Source organism: Lindgomyces ingoldianus (assembly GCF_010093535.1).
Source record: "Lindgomyces ingoldianus strain ATCC 200398 unplaced genomic scaffold BDR25scaffold_4, whole genome shotgun sequence".
Lineage (NCBI taxonomy): Eukaryota > Fungi > Ascomycota > Dothideomycetes > Pleosporales > Lindgomycetaceae > Lindgomyces > Lindgomyces ingoldianus.
This window is the reverse complement of record NW_022985165.1, coordinates 1189793-1201187: the sequence shown is the minus strand read 5'-3', so window position 1 is coordinate 1201187 and position 11395 is coordinate 1189793. Positions and strand designations below refer to the sequence as shown.

Sequence of the window (11395 nt, the reverse complement as noted above, 5' to 3'; positions counted from 1 at the left end):
AAAGGGGAGGGCGTGTGAAGAGAATAAGGGGGACTGCTGTTTGTCTCGATCTATTGCGTGCAAAAATCGGGAAATTTCTTGGCGTTCCTTATATCTTTTTTTCCCCCACTAAAATTGTATAGGAGATTAGAATCTTAATAGAATTCCTAATATATTAACAAATAACAATTAGATTAGCCCTAAGTAGGTTAAAGCCTTTAGTTTATATAGAGAAGCGCCTATACTAACTTTTTTAGAAGTAACAACATGTTTGTTTGTAATGTATTGCGCTTATAGCGTCTCTATTCTTTCTAGCTAGCCCTAATTACCCTAATATCTTAAACTAAGCACCTAAGGGCTTAATAATTGCGTTTATATAAACATTTATTAGTTTCTTCTACTTAGATAGCCTAAAACTGCAATTGCTAATTATAAAAGTTGTTCTCTTTACATAGTTTATGTAACAGCGCAGGCAAGACAATGGGTCTAAATGCGGTGGGAATCCACTTAGAGGCATATAGGAGTGCGTGGGGACTCTAAACCTAGGAATGCCATTAACACCTATAGGCCTTGTACAAAAGGATATCAGAAAACTACTAAGCTAGCTACAGAGGCGAGGTGCGACTAAATACATGAGGGAATAGGGGTAACTGCAGGGGACTAGGTTGAGTCATGGTCAGAGCTAATACAGGGACCCTTTAGATAGGATCCGAGCGACCTGAGATGGAACAATTTGTAGAATTGTTACAGTTTATAATATAGAGAATAATCTTAAGGCTTATAGCAGCATTTATAAGCCACCTACTATAAAGCTTAAAAGACCTTTTAAAATTAGTAATAAAGATAGTAAAGCTCTATTTAAGAAGTTAATCTACAGCAGATAAAGATACTAGAACAAATAAGCCTATTAGCTATAAATAGAAAGAGGTGTAAAGGTTAATAAATCTATAATCTTCTATTACCTTACCTAGCATAGATAAAGTAGGCGTACCTTACAGCCTTTTTTATAGGCTTGTAATAAGGAGCTTTAAAAGCTTTACTATTACTTTTTTTATTAGTTTATGTAGGATAATTTAGTATTTTTTAATAAGTTTATTTTTAATAAGAAAACTAGCTAGCAGCATAAGGCTTATAGGCCTGTAGGCTATAAAAGTTAATATACTTAGAATATAAGGCGCAGGAAGACATAGGCTATTCTTCTAGCCTATACAGTAAACAGATACCTACCTTATATAAAAGTAAAGAAAAAATATTTTAATTATAAAAAGTTTATTAATTAAATTAAGTAGCACTTTTTTTTTTTTACTTTAAGCAACTTACAGGACCTAGCCTATAGTTATAGTCCTTAATAATGTCTTAATCTATTAGAATAAAGCTGTTACAACTATTTTTAAGGCTACTAGCTATATTATCTGTTTTCTTTTACTATACTTGCCTAACTATAATCTTATTAAGTTAACTTTTAGAGTATTAAAGGCATAGATTAAAAGAAACTATTTATACTATTAGTAGTAGTATATAAGCTTTAGCCTATTTCTTAAGGATATAATTAGAAGTAGTAAGTGTAATTATTTTACTAAAAAACACTTTATATACACTACTAAAGGGTTATATATAGAGCTAGAGAAGCTTAATTAAGTAAGAGCTAAAATTAGCGCTTAATAAAGTTGTAATAAGGATTTCTAAAATAATAAAGACTATAAAGATATTAGGTTGTAGAATAATAAAATATTAAACTTTAATTAACTTTATTTAGCTACTAAAAACTTTACATTTATTAGAATTCTAAGTCTATTAAATTCTCTTTTTAGCACTTAATCTCTACTCTATTACTTTATAAATATTTAATAGTTCTTAAGTAGTTTAATATTTAAGTTTAAATTAATAAAGCTTATTATAAAAATAATATACTATTTTATTTTTTAACCTAAATAGAGCTTTTACTACTACTATATATAATTTACTCTAAAGAATTAACATCTTTTTAAGATCTTTTAAGATCTACTTTTACTTTATTACTATATCTTTTACTTATATATAGTCTTTATAATCTTTAACTAGTTATTATTTAATAAGCTAGTTAAAAAACTTTTTTACTAATACCTATAAGTTATTCTTCTTACTGCTAGTAATAAGGCTTAAGCTTAAAATAGGTATAAGTTGTTTAAGAGTCTCTAGGTAAAAAGTAGCTATTAAAAAAGTAAAAAGTAGATAAAGTATATTTAAAAATAAAAACAGTAAATTTCTTAGACCTAACATATTATAGTTAGTTAATTAAAACTGCTGCTAAAGCTGCTACTATTAAAAAGCTTACTTTCTTATTTTTTAAGCTTTTTACTATTTGTTAGCTGCTTTCTTTATAGCTTATAGTCTCTCTTAGATTCTATGTTTTTTAGCTGCTTTTATTATCTTTTTAAGCTTATCTTTATTACTTAAAGATAATAAGAAGCTATAATACTTTTTTTTTTACTTATTATACAGGTTTACTTTTAGCTAGTTCTTTATTAAAGTTTACTAGTATTATATAAGCTCTATTAGTAGCTAATTTATAATGCTTAGCCTTTAAAAATTACCTAAGCTTATAACTCTAAATTAGTGTCTTTTATAGTAAAGTGCTTATAAGTAGCTTAGTAAATATAGTAAAAGTACTTAAAGTTATTATAAGTTAATACTTAGCACTTTTATATATAAAAGATCTAACTCTAGCTATTAATACTAGTAGTAAGATTTTAAATTCTTTAACAGGTATAATTCTTATTTAATAGCTGCTATATGCGCTAGGGCAACTTTTCTCTATAGCTTAAAGTAATAAAAAGATTAATTAAAGGCTTATTTACTAACTAGTTATATAAAAAAGCCTTTATTATTACTTTATATATAAGCTTTATTTCTACCTTAATATCTACCTTATCTGCGCCTTTAAGGCGCTTTATATAGTGTTTAATGCTAAAAAACAGCTTTTATTCTTTACTAAGCTTAAAGTTCTTTATTATTTAAAGCTGCTAGCTAGCCCCCTACTTATTAGCTCTATATTAAATAGTGTGTAAAGTAATACAGAAATCTTAAGCCTTTATATGCTTTTATATAAAAGGGCTCTTAATTATAGCATTAACTTAATTTTTTACTTATAAGAGTAAAAAAAATGCTTAAAAAATAACTTTATTTACTAGCCTACTATTAGCCTTATTACTGTTTACACGCACTAAATATTATACAGTAACATTAAACTCTACTATTTAATTAGAGGGGGAAGACTCTCTAGCAGCTGCAGGAGTAGAAGCAGGCTAAGATAAAATAAAAGTTAGAGGGGAGCTTTTTAGTAGTAAAAAAAAGTTATCCTTAAGTATATTAAATAAAGTATTAGGCTTAGAGTAATAGGTAGGAACTATAGGAACAGCTTCTTGCTAAGCTAGAGCAGAAGAAGCAGATTGTTTAGTTGCTTTTACTGCTTTCTAGGGTGCAGGCTTACTCTTAGTAGGTGCTAGGATATAGTAAGCTTTTCCTACTTTACTTTTACTATTAGGTTAACTTATAACACACTAACTTTAGTTTAGTACTACTAGTAGTCTTCTTATGCTTACTTAACAGGCCCTATGCTCTTACACGTGTAGAATAGGCTAGTAAGTTACTACTAAAGTTAATTTAACACATCTAGGTAGCTAGGGCTGCTCTAGCCTTCTGTTTTAGGCCTATTGTTGTCCTGTTACTCTAAAAATTAAGCTAAAAGCAGCATCTCTATATAAACTTAAGGCTTTAACTTACTAATAATATTTAAGAAAAATTTATTAATATATTAGAAATTTTATTAAGATTGTAATCTTCTATGTAATTTTAGTAAGGAAAAAAAAGATCTAAGGAACGCTAAGACATTTCCCAATTTTTGCACATAATAGATGTGGACTGTGGCTGATGCGGCCCGAGCCACGGCGTGAGGGCTCACCCCAGATTTCACAAAGGTTGTGGACGATGACGCCGGAGACTGAATCACGACCCAAATACAACAGCAGCATGACTTTGTTTAGGAAGCGAACCTGCTCTGTCTGGCTTATGCTTCCTTCTCTCCACCGCCGCGGATTTTGTTTCTATCGGAATTTGTTAACGAGCTTCACTGACGATTGCCTTGCACGTCTGCACCGGAATGAGTCTTGCATGAGCTGAGGAGGGGTCATATGGGAAGCGAGTCGACAAGGTAGTGAGATCCAAACAAGGTGGATTGAACGAGTGTATTGTAAGGTCTGAGGAGCTCGATAGAGCTCTGAGCTAACTATATACTGTACGAGATAGGAGCTATGCGTAATGAGTGAATAGTGCAGTACATGGGTATGATATCGCGTGAGACACGTGCGACAATGAGCACTGCTGCTGTTAGGGGGAGAAATGCACTGTCTAGATTGTCGCGTTAGAATTAGCGGTCAAAACTTAGATGGCAGAGTGGCGCCGGTTGCTCTTAGCTTAAGCACAGTTTCTACTTTTAGCATTATGCATTGGTGCATGTGAGGGTTCTCATGAGTTAGTTTAAGCCTGGAAAGGGCATGAGTTATGGGAGAAGTGATGCATTGATGATGAGAGGGGCCTTGGGGCCTTGAGATATATATACAAATGAGGGGAGCCAAGCCCTGGGCTGATTGGGCAACCCTCCGAGTTATAGTTAGTTAGCTTGATTGTGAGAAAGGATATTCTCGGAGTTCACGAAAAAGATGATTAGATATTTCCACGGTGATTTCAGACTCATCGGCCTATCATCACGCTTTCGATAGTGGGCTCTCTCTGATGCAATCCAGCGCTTCCAACCGTACGTACTACGACTCAGAAAAGTGAATAGTTACGGTCACGTGAGCCGTACAAACGTAAGAGGATTGTCAATTGTAACGTACGACTGAGAGAGGTCCCCTTACAGTCTGTAATACGTCTCAGAAAGTCGATTTTTCCTAGTAATATAGGACCTGATTAGACATCCATGGGCAAGCGTTGGGAGGGCGTTTGAGGGGGCGTTTTTAAGTAACAATGGGTGAAAACTCTATTGTGTGCTACAAGCAAGGATGCGTTAGAGAGGGGGGGCTAGGGTATTAGATTCTATGCAAATAGTTAACTTTTTTGCGCTCTATATTGTCCTAAAGTTATAATTTGCCATTCTCACCTATCATAAGCTAATTGTCTCAATTCCTCCAGCGTGGCAGGCGTACAGCCTCATCCTAAGCTAGCTCCTCCTAAGCTAGCTCCTCCTAACAAGCTAAGGTAGCTTATTACGCTAGTTCTTATTATCTTGCTTACTTAAAGGCCTTATTATCCTCTCTATCTGTTAGCTCTTATAATAGGACGCTAGTAGTTAAATCTATAAAAGAGTTCCTAGCTAATAATTATCTTAATAATAGTGTAAACTTCTCTATTAAGTAGGATAACCTCTAGCTAATAAATAAAAAGCTTTTACTAAAAAGGCTTAGTTACTGCGTTAAACATAAGAGCTAGCTTTACAGGAATTATCCTGTTTCCTCTATATAGCAGCATGGGGCAGATTTAGTGTATAAGGATAATAAAGGCGTTCTTTTAAGGCTTTAGTTGTGCAAGAGATGCCACACACAGAGCCTCTAGGCTAGGGTAAAGAAGGTTAACAGCTATAACTATATTGTTAGCTATCTTAGAAAAGAGCACTAAGTTAATGCTAATAAAAGTTTCTTACCTAATAGGCTATAGCTTCTAGCTAATCCCTTTAACATTACTTATAAGGTTGCTAGAGGGGGGCATATTATTACTTACACTGTCTAGTAGGAGGAGTCTTTATAGAAGGCAGTTGTTAACTAGGTAATCTTTTATAATATTTCTTTTACTAAAGCCTTATTAGCTAAACTTTAGGGCATTATTTTTTAAAACTGCGCTAACCTTCTCTGCACCCTTTTATTATTACCTACTATATATTCTTTATATGTAAATTCTAGAGTTGTAGAGTAAAAGCAGGAGATTTAAACAGTACTAAGAATAGCCTAGTTAAAAGTTGCATTAAGCGTTAATATATAGACTTTACTAAACTACCTTTTCTTTTTTAGGGTAGTAGCTTATTTTATTAGTAAGTTAGTAATTCCCTAGCACTAGCGCCTTAGCAGCTTAAAAACCTTATAATAATTAACTATGTAAAAACAGATAGCAACTACTAGCACTAAAACCTACTTATTAGCTTTTAAAACCTTTATAGCAACTATACAAAGGCAAATTAAGCGCATAAGATTACTGCTATTATTTATAACTTTAAAATTACATTAAAATTTTATTATTTAGTTGCTAACAACGCATTAAATAATAATAAAGAAACTATTACTAACCTTACTAGGCACATTAACATGCTGCTCACCTTTAAGCACTGTATACGCTGTAGTAGTTATATAATCTAGCTAGTTATTAAGGCAGTAATATATAGTAAAAGGCTTAGTGCTTTTAAGACTAAGCTAGCCTAAGCTGCTCCCTAGGATTAGTTTAATATATACTACTAGTATAAAGTTATAGGCAAGCTTTATAATTTTATAAACGCAGTGTTAGCATCACATAAACACTAGAAGGCCTTTATAATATATTAGGCTACTATTAACACTAACAACTTTTTTTAAAGCTTTAAAACTTTTTCTCTTATATAAAATAGCAGTGTCTGCTAGCATTTAGTATATCTTATGCTATTACGCTGTTACAAGCTTAAAACAACTATTATAACATTTATCTAAAAGTAAAGAGGCACTAATAATAATAACTCTACTACGCCTAGCATCTCTGCTCTTACTAAGGTAATAACTAAAGATAAGTAAAAAAAAGTAAACTGCTTTTATAAGTTTCTTAAAGTTTTTTACTTTATAACTAAGAAAATTAAAGGTAACAGTAAGTACAGGTTTTTTAGATAATAATTATTAATCTCTAGCACTTATACAACAAACTTTATAAGGTGCAGGAGAAGGTAAAGCATAAAGATAAAAGCTCCTACTTTAAGAACAGCATATTATATAGCATTAAGAAGTTAATGTTATACTAGGGTAAGTTTATTCTAGAACCTCTTATATCTTATTACTACATTATAACTATACTTAACTCTTAACTTTGTCTTATTTAGTTTAAGAATTATTAAAAAAAGCACTTATTATAGCATAAAAAGGCTAAAGTTTTAATAAAAGCTATTTTCTAGCAGTATGTTAATGCAGAGGCTAAGGCTAAGGTTAATAAAGATAACCCTCCTTAGCTGCCCTAGTGTTGTAAGTTACCTAGTAGCAACTATTATAATAATAGATTTAAGAAGACTCTCTCTATAAACATCTCTCTCCTTACTAGCAATTACTTATATAAAAGGTAGCAGAAAACCTTAGAGTTGCAGCAGTATTATAACTTTTATTAGAAAAACTTTGCTATAGCTAAGGATAACAGCCCCTTGTTTGCAGATCCTTTTACATAGTAGACAAAAGTAGAATGTTTCTTCTACCCTACACTTTTTAAAATTGCCCTTAATTTCCTCTCTATCCTATGTACATTCTGCAACTGCGAGAGAGCCTTCTCTAGTAGGAGAAGGACTTGCTACTTTAACAGGAACTGCCTCTCTAGAGAGATAATTAAGGCTCTTTAATTATAGAAAAACTAGCTCTGTTAGAGAGCAATTTACTCTAAGCTCTTAGCTCTCTTAGATTATATTTATTCTAGTGTTATGTTGTAACTTCTGCTAAGTTGTTAAGCTGTATAAGGATTCTTAATTATTACAGTTAAGACTTGTAAGTGGTCCTTATGTTAATTGTATAGTAGAAACGTACTAAGATAGTCAGACGTAACGTCCCGGATTTGGTCGAGTCGAATCGTATTACGTACGGTTGGAAGCGCTGATGCAATCCGTCATACCACCCTCCTTTAGCCTTCATCTCAAGTCGGAGATGAGCACTGAGTCTCAAAAACCGCTGCGGTTAACTCTTCTCCTGCCTCAACGAGGAGTCTTGTCATGTACAAGGTTGGGAACAACCAGCCAGCAAATCTACGACTCTGCGCCTCCGCGCCTCCTCCAGCATGCCCAGTTCCCGTCCTACACCCAAGAGTCAACAATACTTGACCTCCATATGACCCACTGGTTTCTTCGCGCTGCTTGGGTATCAACCTTTCTCGCACAGTCAGACAAGGGGTAGAGAAGAAGTGAATTCGTCAACTTAGTGAGAACCAAACTGAGCGTATTGAAAAGATCTGATAAGGTCTGGTCTGTCTAGTCTGAGGAGCGAGAGAGAGCTCCGAGCTGACTATATATGTACGAAGCAGGAGCTAGTCCTAGTGGCCGGCTAGTGCAGAGCTGGGGACGGCATCACGTGCGACAGCCTTTGCCTCCTTGAGCTCCATCCTCCGAATTTGTGCAGTAATGGGGCTGCGACACCTCTTGGGGAAGGCTTGGGATACTGCCCGTTGGTCGGCCCGAGCACCCACAGACAACCAGAAGCGCTCACCAACAAACATCTCCCACGCAAAGAGACCCTTTACCGACGAAAGAGAACACAGTGCTCTTGGGGGTTGCCATCACTAGCCTACACGAACGCACAATACCTGCAAACCCACAACCTTACACCTTCTCTCGCATACTTAGCTGGCGCCTTCGTGTACGAATCGCACCTTCCTAAATACCAACAATGTAATAGCCTCGACCTTGTCGCCCAGTTTCCTCGCCCAGCCGAGTTATCCTGCTTCCGTACCCACCCCATATTCGCCCTCCAAATACGCAACGTGATGCGGCAACACATCTCGCGCCCAGCCACCAGCTCGACGCGAGAGATGCCACCGTGGAGATAAGGCATTGGATAACCTGGAAGAACTTCACTTCCACACCTACACCTATGTTAGAGACATCACAAAGGCATGCTTCATCCCATGCCAAGTCTAGCGGACGCGACGCCCCAGCCTAAGCCAAGAAGCCTTGGAACAGCCTAAATAACAATGGTAAAGACAAGGGTGTAAATGAAGACAAAGGAGAACTAACGGTTGTGTCTTGTCGTCGTCCATATGTAGGGGAAAGCTGGACAATTCCCATACCGATAGACGGTATTCTCGCTTAGCTTCGAACAACACCGATGCCACGGCTTCTAAACCTCCCGCCGGTATTCCTCCTGGACTTGTGGTCTAGTGTCTGCCGTCCTATCTCTAGCTAATCAGATTCGTAATATTAGTCTACAGGTACTGGGACTAGAAACATGCTCGCACAGAACTTCTTCATTTCCTTTTAACTCTGGATCGAAGACTGGGCGCCTCCTGCGCTGTGTGGCAATCGCCGTTGGTGGTGGTGTTCCTTGGCCCGGCATTCCCCGAAGCACTAGGTTGGATGATGATAACGCATTCGAGTTTTCGACGGTTTGTAGATGTCGCTGTCGTAGCGGTATCGCCATCCATAAACTCAGCCCAATCGTGTTGTACCGTTGCTTTCTTGAGGCGACCTTGTTTCTTCTAGACTCCGTCAAGCTGTTTGATTGTGGTTGTGGTTATGGTTATGGTTGTTGTTGTCTTCTTCGGTCGACCTCCTCGTTTCTTTGGAACACTCTTGACGCCATCTCGATCAAACTGCGCGGTTTGAGACATCTTGGACTCTGCCAGGTTGCTCGGTTGCATCCTCAACCCCATTAAGCCGTCCGGTCGTGTCCCTATGCTTCTCTTTCTAGTTTAGAGTATCCTAGTTGTCAAGTTGTGCAGTTGTACCCTCAGTTTCATCATGCCGTCCAGTTGCCTCCCTTGGTCTACCATTTCCTTGCCTCTCAGGAACTACCGGGCTGGGGCTAGGACTGGAGCTGGGGCTACCCTCACCGCGCCCTTCCAAATGCCTTTGACAGAATCTCAGATGCTCTCGCCGCACATGCACAACGCCCTCATGTTTGTCCACCTGGTTTTCGATCGTTGCAGCCAGATCGACCTTGTCGCGTATTGCATAAAGCGCTGATCAAAGCGATATTTCTCCGCAATCCCTAGCAGCTGCTCCAAAACCACCCCAGCTTTCTTTACCCTACGGCATCTCATCTGTATTCTTATTCGCATATAGTTCAACCCTGGCCCCATCCTCGTCTCCTCCCCACCAAAGTTGAACATTCCCACTCACCGAATTGGCTAACTCCTGCAAATCCTGCTCATCCCGATCGCACACAGTACTGTGGATGTTTAACAGAACTCCGATGCCCCAGAGCCGGTTGATGTTGTACACAAAGTGCGAGGCTTTTGCGTATTTTTCTTTTGGACCTCTGTGTTATGGCTTGGCGAGAAGTATGCAGGAAGCGGGTGCGGCAGTTGTTCACAGTATCAGTAAGAAGGGCGGTGGTGTTGGTGGTGAGTTCGGAGGACATTTTGAGTGGGTGGAGGTAAAGCTCTGAGGTGGGGGCACGGTAGTGGCATTGAGGTGGACTATGCTGTGGTGTGGGGTGCGGCGGAGTGTCCGACCTTGGGACCAAAGTCGTCGGCGGAGGTAGTGGCAATGATACCTCCTGTAGGGAAATGGTTAAGGTGAAAGTTTGGACTGTATTTGTAGCCCACGCAGGTTGTTTGTCTCGGTATCAGCATCCTCACGATGTGTGAGAATACTGGAATTGTTAACCTTGGGCGTAGTGTGGTTATGGGGTAGCGGGTTTTCAAAACCGCTGGAGGTAGAGGTGGAGCGGAGGAGGTGGGAAGATGAGGCACGCGTTCGGAGGATACGGCACGAGTGTGCGCGTGGCATCAATGAAGCAAAGGGAAATTAAATTTGCTCAAACACTCTCGAATCGGATGGATGCCTTGCATGACTTGGATAGTGAAGGTGATATATTGGCCACTTCCGAGATCACTACGACACTGCTAGAGATGACTATCCCAGTTTATCTCATTAATGCATGCCTCTATTTTTCAAAGCAATTACGATCCGAGGGCTGTGTCTAAAACCAATCTGCTTTATTGGAGCTCTCCTTGAGGTTTCAGTGCCTTTGATTCGGATATCATTACGATGTCGAGGCATACGGTAGAACGGGCAAAATTCTTGACAGCCTCTTTCCGCTCATCTCCTAGGCCTAGCTGCAAGGTTGAAATCGAGGCTAAGAATTTCCTTCCTCTTTATTCCCGCCCCCCTTCTTTTGCTTGGGTGAGCGAATAGTCCAAGATTTCTCTTGCAAAGGCAGGTGGTAGAGAAGAAGCGAGATTCTTAACTTAGTGAGAGCCAAACTAAGTGTATTGAAAGATAGTGTAGGGTTTAGTTTCAGGAGCGAGAGAGAGCTCCGGGCTAACTATATACCAAGAAAAAGGAGCTGGTCCTAACGAGTGACTAGTGCAGCATCACGTACGATAATTCCACCCCCTTGATAATTTCTTTTGGGAGCCTTCCATTGCGCATGCATTTTCTATAGCCGTCCGTTATCCTCTCAATGAGAGCCACAAGATAACCTATCAGACTGGAAACTTATCAAAAGCCTATTAA

At 37.8% G+C, this 11395-nt stretch overlaps 1 protein-coding gene across 1 annotated transcript; it reads left to right on the top strand.

Moving 5' to 3' along the window:
- Positions 1-7820: 7820 nt before the first annotated feature.
- On the top strand, positions 7821-11395 carry BDR25DRAFT_350178 (uncharacterized protein; the record flags this gene model as incomplete). Its single annotated transcript, XM_033694657.1, has 21 exons — positions 7821-7930; positions 7958-8078; positions 8115-8177; positions 8212-8264; positions 8298-8697; positions 8726-8848; positions 8886-8956; positions 8980-9088; positions 9145-9532; positions 9559-9601; positions 9667-9879; positions 9905-10035; positions 10102-10300; positions 10339-10401; positions 10440-10493; positions 10526-10651; positions 10680-10855; positions 10896-11062; positions 11107-11130; positions 11217-11238; positions 11325-11395. 21 exons carry the CDS (start codon positions 7821-7823, stop codon positions 11393-11395), a joined length of 2727 nt encoding a protein of 908 aa, XP_033552740.1.